We start from the raw sequence: 22,040 nt of genomic DNA on the forward strand, positions 1-22,040 counted from the left end.
CCATTCTAAAAGGATGTTTTCTACTCTCCCACCCCCCTCCAAAAGACGAGGGCGAATTTAACTCATTGTGTAATAATAAATAACTTCATTAACTAAGCTACATACATATTTATGGTTAACTCATGTCAGAAATACAAAGCTATTAATTTGTTAAGTAATTAAAATTGTCAACTGTAAAAATGTTTTCTCTACAATCACTCGCACAATTTATGGAAGCCCATTCTCGCCACTAGATTAAAAAATAAATAAAGTATGAAAACGTTTTCTCAATAAAACAAAATGCTTATTCCCGCCAGAGGAATGTTTTTTTACTTGCTGGTGCCCATTTCCACCAGTGGATTTTTTTTTCTTTTTTTTTCTTTTTTTTTTAAAAACTTGCTGGTGCCCATTTCCAGCAGTGGAAATTTGTTTGTTTGTTTTACTTGCTGTTGTCTGTTTCTACGAAATGGGCATAAGCAAGTAAAAACAAAAACAAAAATTTTCACTGGCGAAAACGGGCACCAGCAAGTAAAAAAAAAAATATTAATTTTTTTCCCCACTGCTTGTTTTGTTGAGAAAAAAAAGTTTTCGTACTTTTTTGTTGTTGTTGTTGTTTTTTTTTTTTTTTTTTTTTTTTTTTTTTTTGTGGCAGGAAAGGGCTTCCATACACAATGGAAAATTTAGTAGTCAAATAAAAAAAAAAAGCTTTTGTTCATTATTGTAGTGACATTTTTAAAAATTATTTAAAAATGAATATTCTTATGAAAAAGTTTTAGTTTGATCATGATCAAAATATGGTTCTTACTTTTTCAAGGAAACTTTTTTCCCAATTAGTAATTTAAAAATACATGGTCCATTTTTAAAAATGTCAGTGCCTTTAATCCTCTGTGATTCATTTCCACATTTAAGCAACAATAATATTAATATAATTTGACTCTTGGATAACCATTACTTTATATAGCTAAAACTTATTTTGAAGGTCATAGCTTTTCACATGCTTTTCATTTGAAAAACTAACGGAAGCAGAGCTGACTTATAAGAATTTTACCGTCCAACTGTCAGCTGACACTGCTGCTTCTCATCAGCTTTATAGCGTCAGAATTAGCTTTAGCATTAGCAGGGTAACGTCGTGACGATGGAACTTGGCTCGCCAACATCGAGTCAGCATGAGCGACGCTGAACGGAACGACAGAATCGGTGAGGCCGAGCAGAGGCCACCAAGCTGCGGGGATGAGAAGCTGGACGAGGCACTGCGTCGCTGGATGCGCTGGGACAAGGTGAGCCTGGAACTCATCATCTGCCATTCTGTCAATCAAAACTGTTGTGTCAATCAAATTGATTCAACGCTCTTTCTGCACCACTGACAAGATTCGCCACTCACGTGTGCTGCATTGTTGACCAACAACAACAACCAAAGCTAGGAGAAAGTTGTCATGTGCCAAATTTTCTGAAACCGAGGGTGTGGCTACCAAGTTGATAAAGCCAAATAACCTGGCTGAACGTGATTAATAAGATAATTATTTAATGACACAAATGTTGCTTCATAACTGAAGCGAACGGCAAATAAAGGTTTGTGATAGGGATTTATGAATTAGCTGACGATAAGCTGTTCAAACCAATGTGGAACCCACCAGCCTACTGGAGGCTTCCAGAATGTTTTGGGAAGATCAAATTTACAACCTAACCCCTAACCCTTTCCTCTGCTCTCTTCTCCAGTTAAAGGTCATGAACTTTGATAACCTCGTGTGTAAATGTCAACTTCAGCCTCACATACCCTTCACATGACTGTCAAACAGTGACCTACCCAAACACAACACACATGCACCCCACACAGACATACCGCACATAGGCCTACACCCTGAACATGACTCTACATGCAGTCCAAGGCATTCACAGTAAACTAATTCACTGCCAGAGACAACGTCCAATCCATTTGATCTAGAAGGGTTGGCAGAGAATGATCAAGTTTCAGTGCTATTGATGGCGATAGGCATGCAATCCATTGGACGTCTATTGCGGCTAATGCGTGCACATGACAATCGCACTACCGTATTTTTCGGACAATAAGTCGCTGTTTTTTTTTCATAGTTTGGCTGGGGGTGCGACTTATACTCAGGAGCGACTTATGTGTGAAATTATTAACACATTATTATATCGTTTCACATGTTATTTTGGTGCTTTGGAGTGACACTGGTGTTTTGGTAAACTTGTTAGCATGTTTTTTATTCTATAGTCATCTGAATAACTCTTAATAGCAATGTTAAGTTAATATACCGGCCATGTTCGCATTTCGTTGTTCATGCATCATGCTACATTATCATACTTAACACTTATTCCGCATGTTGTTCTCTATTGTATTTTTATTTTAAATTGGCTTTCAAGATGACATATCTGGTCTATGTGTTTGATTTTATCAAGTAAATTTACCCCAAAAATGCGACTTATACTCCGGTGCGACTTAGATGTTTTTTTTCCTCTTCATTTCGCATTTTTGGGCTGGTGCGACTTACATTACGAAAAATACGGTGATCACACACTATAAACTAGAGATGTCGATGCCGATCGATCGGGTCCGATCACGTCATTTTCAAAGTATCGGAATCGGCCCAAAAATATTGGACATGCCTTTTTTTAATATATATATATCTTTTTAAATTAAATCCTTTTCTAATTGTATTTAACATTATAAACATAATATGTTACACTCATCCGGAGTCTTTAGTTTAGGCTTAAGGTAGGGTTATCAAATTTATCCCAGTAACGGCAGTAATTAATTTTTAAAAAAATGTATCACGTTAAAATATTTAACACAATTAATGCATGCGCTGCACGACCCACTCACGCATTGTTGCGCTCAATCTGTAATGGCGCCGTTTTACCTATATAGGGAGCTAAAAGGCAGCGTAAAATGAGTAGAGTGAATTTTGGCAGCCTTTGGAGCCTTTTTTTAATTGGCTAAAGCCTTACAATCCCTCTCCCTACAGTTAGAAATATCGTGGGAAGCAATGTGGGGAAGCAAGGTAGTAATTGATCTCTTTCTTAACACCCTATGGTATTTCCCAACGCAGAGAAGATTTATCAATTGGTAGCACTACGCACAGTCATGGTTGCACTTCCCATCATGCATCTGGGCATGGCTACAGTATCATTTACTGAAAGCTCAACAAATACACTAGATGGCAATATTTAGTCACAATATACAAAGTCACATTTATCCTTTAAGAATTACAAGTCTTTCTATCCGTGGATCCCTCTCACAGAAAGAATGTTAATAATGTAAATGCCATCTTGAGGATTTATTGTCATAATAAACAAATACAGTACTTATGTACTGTATGTTGAATGTATATATTCGTCCGAGTTTTATTCATTTTTTTCTTAATGCATTGCCAAAATGTATATGATCGGGAAAAATTATCGGGAATGATTGGAATTGAATCGGGACCAAAAAAAAAGCAATCGAATCGGTTAATATCGGGATCGGCAGATACTCAAACTAAAACGATCGGGATCGGATCGGGATAGAGCAGGGCGGTTAACCGAAAATTTACCGTCACCGAAATTCTTAACGATGACCGACGTAATTTTGACCATGTCGGTAAATTCGGTGAATTAATAAAACAAGAAAATATAGTCTTTTCATCCCGCTTTGATTCTGTGTTGTTCGTCTATGTTCATTCCCCTTTAAGAAAGCAGTGAATGTGCTTACGTAGGGAGTCACGTGATCATCAGGAAGCCAATCAAACAAAAGCTCGGTAAGCTAACGCTAGCAGCTAACGCTACAAGCAAAACGTGATGGAGTGTGGCTTAAGGGAGGTTCACCAAACTTTCAACCGACATTTAGTAGACTCTTGGTGGCATCCAGACGGGCTTTCACCCGCTGTCCTCCTTTGTTTTCACGATTTCCGGAGATGGTGCTTTCAGTGCTTTCTACTGGTAGCCAGGCTAACGCTAGCTAGCGGCTAACGCTACAAACGAACGTTATGGAGTCTGATAGTGGCTCTAACCTTGTCGAAACGGCTGAACTTAATGAGTGGATTGGGCACGGACTGCATCTAGCAATTACTATGTGGCGTTATTTTGTATCTGTCTGTGTGTGATTCCTCTGATAGCTTTTGTGATGGTAAAGCATTCAGCATAAAGTACAATCCAACGGCGAAACTTATAATGACCGAGAAATGGCCCCAGCTATTTTTATTGTGCGTGCATTTATTTAAAAATGCACTGGGGGGGAAAAACCCTTAAACCATAAAGTAAACACTTGTATTTAATAATTATGTCACAGCAGCCATTAACAATAAGTTGTCTTTTTGAAGTGTACTGTTCAAATTGCAAGTCATTTGTGTTACAATGACATGTTTGCACAGGCATATTGATTTTGACAATGTACATTGTTCAAGTCATACACGCTGTTATAAATGTTCATACTTGAATTCTTATTGCTTACAATACATTTTTATAAACTTAATGTTTAGACTGCATGTACAATTGTTAAATACAGTATATCAAATTGAATGCTGGTAAATAAATCAACAAGAAATAGTTAATCTGTATTTCATGCATTGATTCAGATTTTCAAATTATATAACAGTCCGCTTGGGCGAATTTATCGTCATTTATCGTTATCGAGATAAATCTGCTCAATTTATCGTGATACATGTTTGAGGCCATATCGCCCAGCCCTAGATCGGGAGCAAAAAAACATGATCAGAACAACCCTACTATAAACATATAATGTGTGTGTCTGTGTCAGAATGAGTGGACGCGTGCCCAAACAGCTGCCTTGCTGGAGTCGGTGAGCGTGTCAGAGCTGCGGGGCCGGTTCTGTTCCACGCTGTCATTTGGCACCGCTGGACTGAGAGCGCCGATGGGGGCAGGTTTTAACCGCATCAATGACCTCACAGTTATCCAGTCCACACAGGTCAGCATGTGTTTCTATTTGTTTGTGTATGCTAACTCATTCACTGCTTTTGACAGTAACAGACAATAAATCCATTTAAACTGGGATGGCTCACATTGAATCATCATGTTTCAAAGATCACTGTCAGCCCGCTCAGTCGAAATGAACTGGACGTCTATCACCGTCAATGGCAGCCACTAAATTAATTTATGACATAACATTATAGAACAGCAGGAAGGTTGTTGATCTGTTTCCTTATTTTTCGTGTTTTAGTGGTAATATGCATTAGTTACTAGGATTGGGAACCTCTTGGTACATCACGATACGATTTGCGATACAAAGCTCACGATAATGATGATCTGACGATATAGCGATACAACGATTACATTGGTTGATGTTGGTTGGTTGATACATAACGATACATTGGACAGGAAATCATTCTGGAATATTCTACAAACAACTAATAAACAGAAAAGCAAGCTTCTGCTGTGAATTGGAATAAGTTTATCACTAGTAGATGTCCAATCCATTTGAAATGGGAGGGTGGCACTGCCATCCCTCCCACTTCAAACGGATTGAACGTCTATGGCCGTCAGTGGCTGCCAATGCCAGGCAATGAGGTAATTTTGGGCCATTTAAGATCATTTACCTGTTGATTATCAGTTACTTCCTGTTGATTTTGGAATATTTTATGGGTCACTTCCTGTTTATTTTGAGCTACAGAACAGGAAGTGGCCTGGGAATCACCTAAATGAATAGGCAGTGACTTAAACTCAACAGGAAATGAACAGCAAGTGACCTGTAAATGCCCTGAACATCGGACAGAATGACTGTGAATGCTCTGGTTTCCAATGAATGAACGTTCCCAGTCTAAATGGATTGAGCGTCGAGCACCGTAGATTCAGCCTTAGAGTTAACTGAGACACTATCATGGTGGTAGATTTTTGTTGCAACTTGTTGGTTCATTTTTATTTTATTTTTTTCTTAATACATTGACACTTTTTTAAAATGATATCTTGATTCTTGGCAGGAGCATATCAATAACCTTTTGGGATACAAAGTATCACGATATATCACGATTTCGATGTTTTGTCACATCCCTATTAGTAACAGTGTGGTCATTGTCAAAACGGTTAATTTCTAAAGCAATTCTGGTTTCTGGATCACCATCAATGGCAGCCAGTGAGCTAATGCAAGTGTTTGTGTTGCAGGGTTTGTGTGTCTACCTGCTGAAGTGTGTTCCAGACGCAGCACGCAGAGGTGTAGTCGTTGGCTTTGACACCAGGGGACAGCCTGAGAGCGGCTGTAGTAGTCAGAGGTAATTAGAACTTCAGTGTGTTGCCATGAAATCTCACTATTCCTGTTGTTGTGGAAACAGATCATTTATTGCTGTATATATCGCCATGGAAACTACATATTTTTAGCCTAGCAATTCCATGGACATGCACATTTATTACAGTATTGCATTTGAAACTGCAGATTTACAGTTGCTACTGTCGCCATGGGAACATAGCAGTGTCAGAACGTTTGTGCGATGTTTTCAGGCTGGCGTCATTAACGGCAGCAGTCTTGCTGAGCAGAGATGTTGGCGTGCATCTTTTTTCCAGCTATGTGCCCACTCCATATGTGGTGAGCAAATGTGAGGTTTTTGACATAATCTCCTATGGCAGGACTGGCATGTGTGACTTCTGGTTGTGTGCTATAGCCCTTCGCCGTCAAGGAGCTAGGTGCGGCGGCGGGCGTGATGATTACAGCGTCTCACAATCCCAAAGAGGACAACGGATACAAGGTATATTGGTCAAACGGCGCTCAGGTGACTGCGCCACATGACGCCGCCATCATGGCGTGCGTGAAGGAGCATCAGGAGCCCTGGGGCGCCGCCTGCTGGGACGTCACGCTGGCACAGAGCAGTCCGCTGCGGAGCGACCCGCTGAAGCGCGTGGACGATGCTTACATGCAAACCCTCACCAGCCTCTGCTGGAACAGGTGAGAGAGTTTGTGAAAAGTACGATGATGGCTGGTGTTGTGGAAACAGCGCATTTACTGTGGTGTGTGTTGCCATGAAAACAGCACGTTTACTTGACGAGTGTGTAGCTGTGTGAGGGGGCGGGACCTCCCCTGAGCTGTGAGATCAAGTGACGTGCGAATGCGTGCAGGGAGGCGAATTCGAGGTGTCCCCTCAAGTTTGTGCACTCGTCATTCCACGGCGTCGCTCATGACTTTGTCCGACGGGCCTTCGCCGCCTTTGGATTTGATCGGCCGCCCATTCCTGTCCCAGAGCAGAAAGACCCCGATCCACAATTCCCGACTGTACACGTCCCCAACCCCGAGGAAGGTCACTCAGTCCTGGTAAGATGCCATTTTGTTCTTCTTTGTCCTATTTTTCTCCTTCCTCCCTTTTTGTTTCCAGGAGCTGTCTATCCGTCTGGCCGAGCAGGAGAATGCCACCGTGGTCCTGGCGACCGATCCTGACGCCGATCGCTTGGCAGTGGCGGAGCAGACCAACAGCCGTGAGTGGAAGGTGTTTTCGGGAAACGAGCTGGCAGCGTTGCTGTCGTGGTGGATGTTGTCAGCATGGAAGCACACGCATGGCGATTGCGCTGACCTGCAGGACGTCTATATGCTCACCACCGCCGTCTCCTCCAGGATTCTCCACGCCCTCGCCCGCCAGGAAGGATTCAAGGTAGAGGTAAGTCTCAACCAATGTCGGCGATGATGGCGAGCGCTTTGACAAACGCTGGGTTGAGAATATTAGGCTTAATCAATGTTACGAACACCCTTAATAGTGATATTAGGGGTGTGACAATATGGTAATCCCGCCAAGAATCGATGTATCTGTTTAAAACGATATGTGTCACTGTTTTAAGAAAGGAACCGGCAGGTTGCTACCATAATTTGCACGGTGTCAATGTTAACTCCTTGGCTGCCTTTGACAGCGCTAGATGACCAATTCATTTTGACTGGGAGTCTGCCCATCCCAGTCAGAATAATTTGGAAGTCTAGCGCTGTCAGTGGCACTCAAACATGAGCATTTAAAACCAGTGCTCCCAATTTTAAATGAATTGGACACGATCATTCTTAAAATTGTTGCAATTAGGGGTGGGAACCTCTTGGGACCTTATGATACGATTTGCGAGACAAAGCTCACCATAACGATGATCTAATGATATGGCGATACAACGATTATTGATACATTGGTCAGGAAATCATTCTAGGATATTCTGAAAAACAACTAATACACAGAAAAACAAGCTATTTTCATCCCTCTGCTGTAAGTTTATCACTATTAGATGAATTTGACCTGGGAAGGTGGCAGCAAATGAACCCCTCCAAATTCAAATGGGCTCCTCCCACTTCTCTGGCCATCAGCAACAGCAGCCAATGCAAGCAACGAGGTAATTTTGGGCCATTTCAGGCATTTAGCTGTTGATTTTAAGTCACTTCCTGTTGATTTTGGGTTACAGTACAGGAAATGACACAGGAATGAATAAACAGTAGAGGTGGGAATCTTTGGGCACCTAATGATTCAATTACGATTCAGAGGCTACGATTCGATTATAAATCGATTATTGATGCACCCAGCTATTACCGTAGTTGCTTTAAATGTTTTGTACATTAGTTACAAAAATTGTACAAAAATCCTCTCAGGCTTAAATAAACATATATTTCAGTATCAAGTTAACAGTTCAAAACAGTAGATAAAATACTCAAGTCCCCATTCTGTATCAGCAGCTTTAAACTACATTCAATTAATTTAATGTTGTGAATCAACCGTTAAAGTTGTTAAAATTGCTCCCATTATTCCATAATTTCCCTTCTGTCTACTTTCGACATGTGAAAGTTCTAGAACTGTTTCAGCATTTAAAGATGGATTCAAGTCAAGATTTTGCCGATTTAGGAGTATTTTAGATAAAAAGTTACTTAGGTTTGGTAGGAAGGTTCTTTACAGCAGAGCCTTCCTGAGAAGTCTACTGCTTTAAGATGGCACGCTGGAAAGTCTGTCATTTCGCATCCAGTTCTATATACATGTGATATCTTCTGTAGCATTATGTGGACGTAGTTTGTAGCGGCTGTCGGCAGCATTCAGGTATTATTGTTTTTTTTTATCTAGCGGCATGAGTTGAGCATTGTCATTACCCGGGTAATGACAAACATGATGTTTACTCTCGGTCCGTTCCTCATTGCGTCCCGAAGACTGCCCTGACTGTGTTTTACTTCCGCTTTACTTGTCTTATTTCAATAATCGGAATTTGAATGTTTGTGAATCGTTCTCGAATCTTCCACGGCCGAATCGCGACTAATTCAAGAATCAAAAATTTTGCACACCTCTAATAGACAGTGACTCAAACTCAACAGGAAGTGACCTGTAATCAGGGCCGCTCCTGACCAATTTGGTACCCTAGGCAACATATTTGTTGGCGCCCCCCCTATTTTCACCACATATATTTAAACACTCACACTGAAAAAGCACATTATCTCTTTGTAATTATATTAAAAAAAAGACAACAACAAACAAGTGCAGAAAATAAAAAGAAAATTGCGCTAACAACTATTCAAAAGCACCAATAAAAAAACACTTCAAAAACAAATGCATTCAATAAATTACAATTGTTATTACAATATGATTAACACCCACACACACAAACCTTTATAAAGACACACAGAACACTTTAAAATGCAACCTTTTTTTCACCTTGACCTATACCCTTACTCACCTTGTCTTCACTGATGCAAAAGCATCTATTGCACTTTCATATGACAGTTGTTTTGGAAGGTGCATATCTTTCCTGGACTTGGTGGGCTTGGACTTGGTGCTGATGTGGATAAGTTCACTGTAAAAGATGGCCCAAGATGTACAGAGGTAGAAGGAAAATATTTCAGAAAAGCATCTACAAAGAGAAGAAAGTGGAATGTTACATTATATTAGTCAAATAGCTGTTGATTGTGAAATCAGCATGACATAACCATAATAGCGCCTAAATTCTTGCAGCCTACTGTACCTATCTATTGGATCCGGCCACTATCTTTGATGGGTGTAGTTAAAAGAAAATAAATTCTTGAAGCACTGCAAATGCTCAGGACTATCAGATAATAATGAATTAAATAATATATGATAGCATAAAAAAATTAATTGAATATTTTTTTTACATGAACGTGATTGCCATTTTAATGAATTAATGCCACATTTAATAACAAATATTTGCATTTCAATCCGTGGCACTTTTAGTCCCCCATACCACAGAAATTATTAATTTCATATTTAAGGGTGTATATATTTAATTAACCTTGGCACTTTTAGGCAAGACAAATTTATTTGAAAAGCACAATTTAAGACAAGGGATAAGTGATTCACATCACATGAAAATAAGCAAGACAATTTCAGTCTCCCATACAATTTGTCCAAATTTCTCTAAAATTGGAGGGGGAGTAAATTCAACTAAAACTAATTCACAGCTGACTGAATACTGAAAATATTTCTAAAACAACAGCCTGGGTAATGATACAGTATAATTTTGCTTTAGCAGTAAGTCATATAAACTCTTTGTAAATAACAGCTAGCTTGCAGTTGCGCTAAGTATACGTGCTTATGCTGTTGAAAAAATCATCACAACAAACCTCTGTTTTTCTTCACGATTATGCGCTCTTCTTTCTTTTTCTTCTGACCCGGAGAGCTTTTGTCTTTTCATAAAGTTGACTTGTCACCGTAACGTCGCTCAATTGCGGAGGCTAAACATAGCACCTTCCGGTAGCTCGCTGGTCTGCTGGGTGGTGAGACTAGGCTCTGTGGTGAAATTATCGCATCACAGGAAAAAGTGAAACTGGCAGAAGGCACACTAGAAAAATGATTTTATTATTATTTAAAGACTTATTACGAACGGTTTTATTGTTTTGTATAATTTTTTGAATACTACTATCATCAAATATTATTTGAATATTTTTCTTGACGCCCTTTTGGACGCTGCTGCGCCCTTAGGCATTTGCTTAGCTCGCCTTATGGGCAGCACGGGTCTTCCTGTAATGCCTTAAAATGAACAGAAAGTGACTTGCAAATGCCCCGCAAATTGGAAAGGGTGACTGCGAATGCTCTAGTTTTGAATGAACAAATGTTCATTCGCCCTTCCCAGTCTTAATGGATTGGGCGTCGAGCACTATCAATGGCATCCATGCAGTTAACTGAGACACTATTATGGAGGAACATTATCTCGATTCTTGACATGAGCGTATCGATAACCTTTCGGGATACAAAGTATCACGATATATCACCATATCGATATTTTGTCGCACCCCTAGTTGCAATAATATACTGTTGCTGTATTTATTTACTGAAATGTTGCACTGAAATCTTGTCATAGTCTGTGAGGAAGACAAACGTTTTTTGGCAGATTGTCCACAACAGTGCAAAATTTGAACATTATTTCCATTTAAAAATTGCATGTTTTTCTCTTTACTAGTTATATCGGAGAATCGTATAAGGAAATACCCAGAGGTTCCCACACTTAATCACCCCGAGGTTCCCACACTTAATCACTATACAGTCATACTTATGAGTTTGATTCAATTTATTAGAAATACAGTGGGGCAAATAAGTATTTAGTCAACCACTAATTGTGCAAGTTCTCCCACTTGAAAATATTAGAGAGGCTGTAATTGTCAACATGGTTAAACCTCAACCATGAGAGACAGAATGTGGAAAAAACCCCAGAAAATCACATTGTTTGATTTTTAAATAATTTATTTGCAAATCATGGTAGAAAATAAGTATTTGGTCAATACCAAAAGTTCATCTCAATACTTTGTTATCAGTGACGTGCGGTGAGGTTAATGGTTGGTGAGGCACTCACTCCTTTAGTGTCAGATTTCTAAATATATAAACCAAAAAGGGTAGCTTATTCAATTGGCTACTGGTTATTTCATATCTCATCAGCATTCTTCACAAAACACGCACACACGGTACATATTATCGATACGTAAAAGTAAGAAAATAACATGCATTTGCGATAATTCATGCAACATAAATGAGAGTAAAGAGTGGTGTACAAAACCACAGAATTCAATTCTGACCTTTAGTGAAATATTCAGTTGTTTTTAAAACTTGTAATTCTGATACTTTAATCAATTTCTTACAGATTGCTAAACAAAAAGTGTGAAAAGAAAAACAAAGAATATTTTATTTAAGGCCAAAATTTAGTTAGGACATTAATAAGACCAAACAGATTGGATGAAGGGGGCAAAGGGCCACATTTCTCATGTATATGAACCTAGTTAATTAATAGGCAAAATGATCAATGCAAAATAAATCCTTATCTACTGATAATAACTTTTATGTGCATTGGTTCAGATGATACACTGTTCGATTCAAACCTTTGTTTTAAAAAAATACTAAAGAAACATTTTGAAAACTTCCTGAATAAATGTCTGGTTTTTATTAGCATAAACATAATGAAAATAATTTACTTAATAATGGTAGGGTCAATTCTATCCTTACAACATATGGAACTATTGAAAGATCTAAATTCTCTATATAACTGAACATTATATCATGCAAAAAAGGTAAGGTTGCTTAAACGTTGGTGGGGACAATTTTAGCATCCTGAAAAGTTGGTAGTGTTATGTCCCTACCGTCCCTATGCAAACCTACGCCCTTTTTGTAAAAGTCCTCCTTCTTTACCTTAAAAAAATCTCTCCGCCTCAATGGAGAGGATTGCTTCAATTAGATCACTGTGTTCTATTTGATAAGCCAGAACACACAGTGGATGTGTCCAAATGTCTAGCTAACCTTTCATCTTTCTTAGCAAAACCATGTAATCGTTCTACATATATGCCACGTTTAGAAGAGCTTACACGCTCATCGTTACCACGAAATGTTAACTCCTGTTTAGCTAGGATGCAGGTTGCATTAATGAGGTATTTCAAACTCTTTACCTTCGCGTTCTGGATGCTACCGTTGAGCTTCCGCTGTTCGTCAAAGCCAAATCGATCCTTGAGCTTTCAAAAGTTTTTAAAGCAATCCGGCTTTGAATGTGAGTGGTCGAGCTCTCGTGTTTGCTGAGGCTTCGTGGTAGTTTTTTAATGTCACAATATCTCGTGTTAGTCCAGACATTGGCACAAGTTGAGAAAAAAAGGAAGGGAAAGCAGCAAAGCCGATTTTTTCGAAGGACAGCCACATAGCCGGTCTTTTCGGGTGTACCAGTCCGTTTGAAAAGCGCGAGTTATCTTCTGTCCCGTAGTATGAAGCAAACCTTTTAGCTCCGGTGTTGTTAATCGCGTCCACTTTTGACGGAAAGTCCAGTTTCACGTACGCCCCCTTTCAGTGCGGCAGAGTACTATCTGCCGCAAGCTGTGCCTTTTCACTGCGGTTTTATTTCCCATCAGCAAAACTAAATATGTCGCTAACAAAAATTAAACTTTAAGGGTTAAAGACATTAGCCAGACTGTGGAAAATCAGGTCAAATAAACGTATCTGGAAACATTATAATGGCGACATGCAGATGTACGGCAACCAGCACGCTCCAATTCCATGTATCAACCCAGTTTGTTATGGATTGCGCAATCAGAGGTGAGGCTTTACTCGTTGCTGCCGCACCTCTCGTTTCATTTCGTTATTTGAACAGGAAATGGGCAAATTCAGCGATTTTGACTATAAAAAATGTTTGAAATGAGTCATACATAAAGAGCAATGGACAAATATTAATATAAATTTGATGCTATAATTATTTTTTTTGTCATGATGACAGGTGAGGCTCTGCCTCACCTGACCGCACGTCACTGTTTGTTATGTACCCTTTGTTGGCAATAACAGAGGCCAAACGTTTTCTGTAACCCTTCACAAGCTTTTCACACACTGTTGCTGGTATTTTGGCCCATTCCTCCATGCAGATCTCCTCTAGAGCAGTGATGTTTTGGGGCTGTCGTTGGGCAACACGGACTTTCAACTCTCCCCGCAGATTTTCCATGGGGTTGAGACCTGGAGACTGGCTAGGCCACTCCAGGACCTTGAAATGCTTCTTACGAAGCCACTCCTTTGTTGCCCTGGCTGTGTGTTTGGGATCATTGTCATGCTGAAAGACCCAGCCACGTCTCATCTTAAATGCCCTTGCTGATGGAAAGAGATTTTCACTCAAAATCTCTCGATGCATGGCCCCATTGATTCTTTCCTTTACACAGATCAGTCGTCCTGGTCCCTTTGCAGAAAAACAGCCCCAAAGCATGATGTTTCCACCCCCATGCTTCACAGTGGGTATGGTGCAATTCATTATTCTTTTTCCTCCAAACAAGAGAACCTGTGTTTCTACCAAAAAGTTCTATTTTGGTTTCATCTGACCATCACACATTCTCCCAGTCCTCTTCTGGATCATCCAAATGCTCTCTAGCGAACCGCAGACGGGCCTGGACGTGTACTTTCTTCAGCAGGGGGACATGTCTGGCAATGCAGGATTTAAGTCCCTGGCGGCGCATTGTGTTACTGATAGTAGCCTTTGTTACTGTGGTCCCAGCTCACCACGGGGTGAAGAGCGAGTTGAAAGTCCGTGTTGTCCATCGACATCCTCAAAACATCACTGCTCTAGAGGAGATCTGCATGGAGGAATGGGCCAAAATACCAGCAACAGTGTGCGAAAAGCTTGTGAAGAGTTACAGAAAATGTTTGGCCTCCGTTATTGCCAACACAGGGTACATAACAAAGTATTGAGGTGAACTTTTGGTATTGACCAAATACTTATTTTCCACCATGATTTGCAAATAAATTCTTTAAAAATCAAACAATGTGATATTCTGGTTTTTTTTTTTTTCTTTTTTCCCCACATTCTGTCTCTCATGGTTGAGGTTTACCTATGTTGACAATTACAGCCCTCCCTAATATTTTCAAGTGGGAGAACTTGCACAATTAGTGGTTGACTAAATACTTAATTGGCAATTAATAATTGCCCCGCTGTAAATGTCATTAGTATTCTGTTCCAGCCCCGCGAAAACTAACATAAAATTAAAAGTGCGTTTTTTTGTTGTCAACAGGAAACTCTTCCAGGTTTCAAGTGGATCGGGAACAGAATCCAAGAGCTCACTGCAGTGGGAAAGACAGTTTTGTTCGCCTTTGAGGAGTCCATTGGTACTTTTCAGAGCATGCCTCTGCCAGCGCCATCAATCCGCCTGACCCATGACATGCGTATGTGCGCACAGGCTTCTTGTGCGGCAGTCTGATTCCCGAAAAGGACGGCGTGAGCACGGCCGCTGTGATGGCTGAGATGGCCTCCTTCCTTCATGAAAGGAACCTCAGTTTCCAGCAACAACTGCACAACATCTACCAAATGTAAGAATGCAGCCTCTATTTCTGTTCACACTTTTATGTTGTGTCTGTTCGTGTATGAATTTCCTGCATGCAGGTACGGATATCATCTGTCGCGAACATCCTACGTCACCTGCAATGACACAGTTGCCATTCGCCGCATTTTTACTCGCATCAGAGACTTTGAGAGCAGCGGCACGTATCCCAACACTTGCGGCGGCATACGTGTGGTCAACGTTAGAGATGTTAACACAGGATATGACAGCAGCCAGACGGACAATCGCTCGGTAACATGCTTCCTGACTTTGTCACCTTCCTTTTTCCTTCCCGTTCTTCTGCTCACCCCACTTTGCTGGTTCCCTGCTCAGGTGCTGCCTGTGAGCAGGAGTGGTCACATGGTCACCTTCATGCTGGAAAACGGCGTCGTGGCCACGCTAAGGACGAGCGGCACCGAACCCAAAATCAAAATCTACACTGAGCTCTGCACCGTGCCCGGAACCAGGTCCTATCATTTAAATAATTATAATAAAAAATAAAGTAGTCTTTGATCTCACATCATCAAAGCACGTTTTTGAAAAGTGTTTCTTGCATTTTACACAAGCACCACGTAAAGTAGGGGTGTCCAAACTTCGAGGGCCACTTTCAGAAAAGTCAAAAGTATGCAAGTTTGAACTTGAGATCCTTCCGCTTGTTAAACAGAGGATTGGTATCGGGTAACAAAACGATTGGGCTTTCAAAATGTATTCATTCAATATGAGACACGGAAAATGGGAATCTTAGGCTAGGTTCATACCGCAGGTCTCAATGCACATTTTTTCGTATTTTTCCAACTAAAGTGAGGCATTAACTTGACAGTCTGAACGGGATAAGTCTCATAGAAGTGGACCATTTCAAATCCGATCGAGGTCACTTTTGTATGTGGTTAAAATCCGATCTGGGCCACATTTTTCCAGAATGTGGCTGCGGACTGAACTGTCAAGTCCCTCAAATCTGAATTCATGCAACATTTACGTCTGCGAAAAGCGGAGAGACCGGGCGCTACGGTAGCGGTGCAGCTGTGCATTAGCGTTAGCACCGAGATTGAACGCGGCTTTTAGGTAAGCGGCGGGCTTGACAAGTCATAAAAAAATAAAATAGGAGGGGGAGCTGTAAGCCTGAAAATGCTCGGTTGTCTTTCAGTGCTCCAAATGAGCAATATTTCAAGATTGCTTACACGGCCAAGAGTCGGGGAAAACTGTCCGCGTGTGTGTGCGACATGCACGCACAGTGCGTGCATGATATCAAGTCATATAAACTTTGAACATAAGACTGAACGGTAAATATTTGTGTCCTCTTTTTGAAAATCAAAATAGGATTACCATAGAATGACGTTAAGCCACCATTTGTTTTGATGCTTCTGCGTATGTGGGTCAGTTTTCTCAGCACATCGCGGACTGCGAATTAGAGTGGTATGAAAAGGTATCTGAACTTTTTGGAATTTCTCACATTTCTGGATAAAATCACCATCCAATGTGATCTGATCTTTGTCAAAATCACACATATGTAAAACCGTGTCTGTTTTAACTAAAATCACCCAAACATTTATAGGTTTTCATTTTTTAATGAGGATAGCATGCAAACAATGAAAGAAGGGGGAAAAATAAGTAAGTAAACCCTCTGCCTAAGGAGACTTAATGAGCAATTGAAACCAATTTTTACCAAACAATTTAAGTCAGGTGTGTGACCAATCACTGATTAGTGGTTTAAAGCTGCCCTGCCCACAATGAAACACACACCTGGTAAGAATTGTCTTGATCAGAAGCAGTCTGGTGTGCATCATGGCTGTCAAAAAATCTGTCAGAAGACCTGCAATCAAGGATTGTTGATTTGTATAAAACTAGGATAGGATACAAAACCATCTCTCAAAGTCTGGATGTTCATCAATCGACAGTCAGAGAAGGTGTCTACAAATGGAGAGAGTTTCACACTGTTGCCTTTCTCCCAAGGAGTGGCCGTCCACCAAAGATGACTCCTAGAGTTCAGCGCAGGATACTCAGAGAAGTAAAAAATGACCCCAAGAGTGTCTGCTAAAGACTCACAGAAATCACTGGCACAGTCCGATATCTGTGCACACATCAATTATAGGTAAAACTATGGCCAAGAATGGAGTGCATGAAAGGACTCCACGAAGGAAGCCACTGCTGTCAAAAAAAAACCCAAAAACATTGTTACTCGTTTAATGTTCGCAAAAAGGCACTTGGTCACTCCTCAGAAGTTCTGGCAAAATATTTTGTGGCCTGATGAAACCAAAGTTAAATTGTTTGGGAGTAACACACAATGTCATGTGTGGAGGGAAAATGGAGCAGCCTTGCCAACATCACCACCTCATCCCCACCGTGAAGCATGGTGGAAGGAGCATCATGATTTGGGGCTGTTTTGGTGCCTGAGGGCTCTGACAACTTGCAATCATTAATGGAAGAATGAATTCAAAAGTTTATCAGGATGTTTTGCAGGAAAACCCAAGTCCGTCTGTCAGACAGTTGAAGATAAAAAGAGGATGGATGCTGCAACAAGATAATGATCCAAAACACAGAAGTAAATCAACTTCAGAATGGTTTCAGAAGAACAAAATACACGTTCTGGAGTGGTAAGGTCAAAGTCCAGACTTGAACCCCATTGAGATGCTGTGGCATGACCTAAAGACGATTCATGCATGTCACAAAATATTAAATGTGATGGTTCACTTACTTATTTTCCTCCTTCTGTCATTGTTTGTATACAATCCTCATTCAAATATGAAAAACTATAAATGTTTGGGTGGTTTTAGTTAAAGCAGAGTTTTTTTCATCTGTGTGATTTTGACAAAGATCAGATCACATTTGATGGTGATTTTACGCAGAAATGTGAGAAATTCCAAAAGGTTCAGATACTTTTTCCACACCACTTTATTGCACATGTGTGATACTTGAACGTGCTCAATAGACAAAGGCAGTCTGAACGGGCACGCCAAAAAAACAGATATGACAAAAAATTTGGAATTGTGCATTAAGACCTGCAGAATGAACCTACCCTCAGTGTCTTTATAGGCTAAGAGTTTAGTGTAATCCCATTGTGGTTGTTTATTTTGTGTCGTTCATTCAGAGAAAGGATGGGACAGAAATGGGTTTAGGGTGTGACAGAGAGACAGGAATGATAAAAATAAATTGATTAAATACACATTTTACCTTATATATGTGTTTGGGTGCTATCGCGCTATGACTATTTTTACCAGAGGACACCATGTGAGGGATGAGAGACTCTAAGTAAATGAAGGATAAAAAGAGGGAAGATAGAGCGGATAGGGCTGTGATAGGGTAAAGTGAGTGCACAAGCAATGTTAGTAATGTAAATATGTGATGTGATATGACTATATCATTAAAAATGGGGAAAATATACAGTGGGGAGAACAAGTATTTGATACACTGCCGATTTTGCTGGTTTTCCCACTTGCAAGCCATGTAGAGGTCTGTAATTTGTATCATAAGTTCTCTTCAACTGTGAGGGACGGAATCTAATACAAAAATCCAGAAAATCCCATTTTATAATTTTTAAATAATAAATTTGTATTTAACTGCATGAAATAAGTATTTGATATATCACCAACTAGTAAATATTTTGGCTCATAGTTCTTTTTTAAGAACCCCTCCTGTTCTCCACTCATTACCAGAAATAACTGCACCTGTTTGAACTTGTTACCTGTATAAAAGACAACTGTTCACATGCTCAAACAAACAAACTCCAACCTCTCCACAATGGCCAAGACCAAAGAGCTGTGTAAGGACATCAGGGATAAAATAATAGACCTGCACAAGGCTGGGATGGGCTGCAGGAAAATAAGCAAGCAGCTTGGTGAGAAGGTAACAACTGTTGGAGTGATTATTAGAAAATGGAAGAAATTCAAGTTGACCGTCAATCTGCCTCGTTCTGGGGCTCCATGCAAGATCTCACCTCGTGGGGCATCACTGATCATGAGGAAGGTGAGGGATCAGCCCAGAACTACACGGCAGGACCTGGTCAATGACCTGAAGAGAGCTGGAACCACAGTCTTGAAGAAAACCATCGGAAACATATTACGCCGTCATGGATTAAAATCCTACAGCGCACGCAAGGTCCTGCTGCTGAAGCCAGTGCATGTCCAGACACGTCTGAAGTTTGCCACTGACCATCTGGATGATCCAGAGGAGCAATGGGAGAAGGTCGTGTGGTCGGATGAGACCAAAATTGAACTTTTTGGTCTAAACTCGGCTTGTCGTGTTTGGAGGAAAAAGAAGGATGAGTACAACCCCAAGAACACCATCCCAACCGTGAAACATGGAGGAGGAAACATCATTTTTTGGGGCTGCTTCACTGCTTCACTTCAGGACGACTGCACCGTATTGAGGGGAGGATGGATGGGGCTATGTATCGCTAGATCTTGGCTGACAACCTCATTCCTTCAGTGAGAGCCCTGAAGATGGGTCGTGGCTGGGTTTTCCAGCATGACAACGACCCAAAGCACACAGCCAAGGCAACTAAAGAGTGGCTCCATAAGAAGCATCTTAAGGTCCTGGAGTGGCCTAGCCAGTCACTAGATCTGAACCCGATAGAAAATCTATGGAGGGAGCTGAAAGTCCGTGTTGCCCGGCAGCAGCCCCGAAACCTGAAGGCTCTGGAGAAGATCTGCATGGAGGAGTGGGCCAAAATCCCTGCTGCAGTGTGTGCAAACCTTGTCAAGGACTAAAGGAAACGTTTGGTATCTGTAATAGCAAACAAAGGTTTCCGTACCAAATATTAAGTTCGATTTTTGTGATGTATAAAATACTTATTTCATGCAATTAAATGCAAATGTATTATTTAAAATCATACAACGTGATTTTCTGCTTTTTTGTATTAGATTCCGTCCCTCACAGTTGAAGAGAACTTATGATACAAATTACAGACCTCTACATGCTTTGCAAGTGAGAAAACCAGCAAAATCGGCAGTGTATCAAATACTTGTTCTCCCCACTGTAAATAAATAAACATAGGGCCTTCTTGGTAATGATTGGGGAATTTTACTCCTCACAAACCTCTCTGTCTTGCGGGGTGCCACAAGGCTCTATTTTAGGGCCTGTCCTATTTGCCCTTTATCGCCTACCTTTAGGACCAATTATAAAAAAAAACATATCTCTTTTCATTTTTATGATGACGACCTGCAGCTGTATCTGCCCCTGAGACCCAACGAACAAACTGCTCTTACTAAAATGATGGAGTGCATATCTGATTTGAAGCAGTTGTTAGCACAAAACTTCTTACATCTTAACAAGAGCAAAACTGAATATATTACTTTTGGTACACCTTCCATGATGAATGCCTTTGAACCCAACACTGGCGCCCTGGCTCCCATTTTTAAGACACACGTTACAAATCTCGGAGTGATGTTTGATAACGGGCTCAACTTTGAAAAACAGATTAGTTCTGTTGTAAGAGCAAGTTTTTTTTCCAGCTCCGTCTCTTGACCAAAGTGAAGCCTTTTCTTAGTCGCCACCACCTTGAAAAAGCAATTCACGCTTTTATTAGCTCATGGTTGGACTACTGCAATGCACTTTATGTTGGTCTTCCCAAGTCCTCGATTTCTCGTCTTCAACTTGTCGATTTTTAACTGGTACACCTAGACAGGAACATATTACCCCCGTGCTTTCATCGCTCCACTGGCTTCCAGTCCATTTTAGAATTGATTTCAAACTTTTACTGTTTGTTTTTAATTCTATTAATGACCAGGCTCCTTCCTATTTATCGGGAATTTTAACCCTCCGTAACTCTGGCAGGGCTCTTCGTTCTACCAGCCAGCTTCTTTTGCAAATTCCGAGGTCAAAACTCAAACAGTGGGGGGACCGATCTTTTGCAGTTGCTGCCCCCCAGGTTATGGAATAGCCCACCCCCTGAAATCCGCACCATTACCAATCTAGGCCTTTTTAAATCTCATTTAAAGACACACTTTTTGAAACTCCCCTTTTCCCCTGACTAGGGTGGCCTGGTTTTATTTCTTAAGGGTTTGAATGTTTTTGGACTTTATCTTATTTTATTTTTTTTATTTTGCTGTTTTGACTTTTATCGTGATGCGTTTTGTTTTTCTTTACGTCATAGTATGGTACTTTCCTTATGTTTATCTTTCATGAACCATGTTTGTCTTTGTTGTAAAGCACTTTGAGGGCCTGTCAGGTTTTTGTAAAGGTCTATCTTTCGGGCTTTGTAAAGGGCTATAGAAATAAATTTGATTGTTGATTGATAAAAATGGGGAAAATAATTTAATCTGATAATAATATCAAAGGGCCAGGTTGACGTGAATGTGTCTTGTCGTCTGTGTTACAGTGAGGTATCTGGCCTGGAGGCAGAGCTTCAGAAGGTGACTGACGCACTGCTGGAGGACTTCCTCGAACCTGAAAAAAACAACTTGATTCGCCGCGTAGTCTAGCTCTGCCCCCTTCATGGCGTCGTTTCCCATTGTGTTTCATGGAGTACTTACAGCAGCTTACAGTTGCTTTGGCGATGGTGACGAATCGAAAGAAAATGTTTACATGCGTGAAGCGTGAAAGAACGATTATATCTTTATTTATTTTTATAACATTTCTGCTTCCCGTGTTCACAAACATTTCATGTTCCTAAATAAAGCTGGTGAAGTTGAAAGACTGACATTTTGTTTAAATATATGGAACAATCACATTTTACAGCTTTTGGTTTGAGCCTTTGTTGCAATTCTTCATGTGCAACTTGCACATGAATAAAATTCTGGGATTCACTTCAGGAATAGTCATCAACTTCCAAGATTAAATAATGATAGTTTTATTTCTATTGCTGTCAAATATCAAAACTGGTCAAATTTGGCCCAAACAATGACTAAATAAC

The 22,040-nt window shown here is 40.4% G+C and overlaps 1 protein-coding gene across 1 annotated transcript; it reads left to right on the forward strand.

Annotated features, from left to right (window-relative positions):
* Positions 1-1,002: 1,002 nt before the first annotated feature.
* pgm2l1 (phosphoglucomutase 2-like 1) lies at positions 1,003-21,806 on the forward strand. Its single transcript, XM_057830055.1, has 12 exons — positions 1,003-1,256; positions 4,733-4,900; positions 6,091-6,197; positions 6,424-6,508; positions 6,585-6,865; positions 7,036-7,228; positions 7,290-7,568; positions 14,888-14,981; positions 15,053-15,182; positions 15,256-15,445; positions 15,527-15,660; positions 21,507-21,806. The coding sequence occupies exons 1-12, from the start codon at positions 1,146-1,148 to the stop codon at positions 21,607-21,609; spliced, it is 1,875 nt and encodes a 624-aa protein (XP_057686038.1). The 5' UTR covers positions 1,003-1,145; the 3' UTR covers positions 21,610-21,806.
* The last annotated feature ends 234 nt before the right edge of the window (positions 21,807-22,040 follow it).

This window comes from Corythoichthys intestinalis, chromosome 2, assembly GCF_030265065.1.
Source record: "Corythoichthys intestinalis isolate RoL2023-P3 chromosome 2, ASM3026506v1, whole genome shotgun sequence".
Classification (NCBI taxonomy): Eukaryota; Metazoa; Chordata; class Actinopteri; order Syngnathiformes; family Syngnathidae; genus Corythoichthys; species Corythoichthys intestinalis.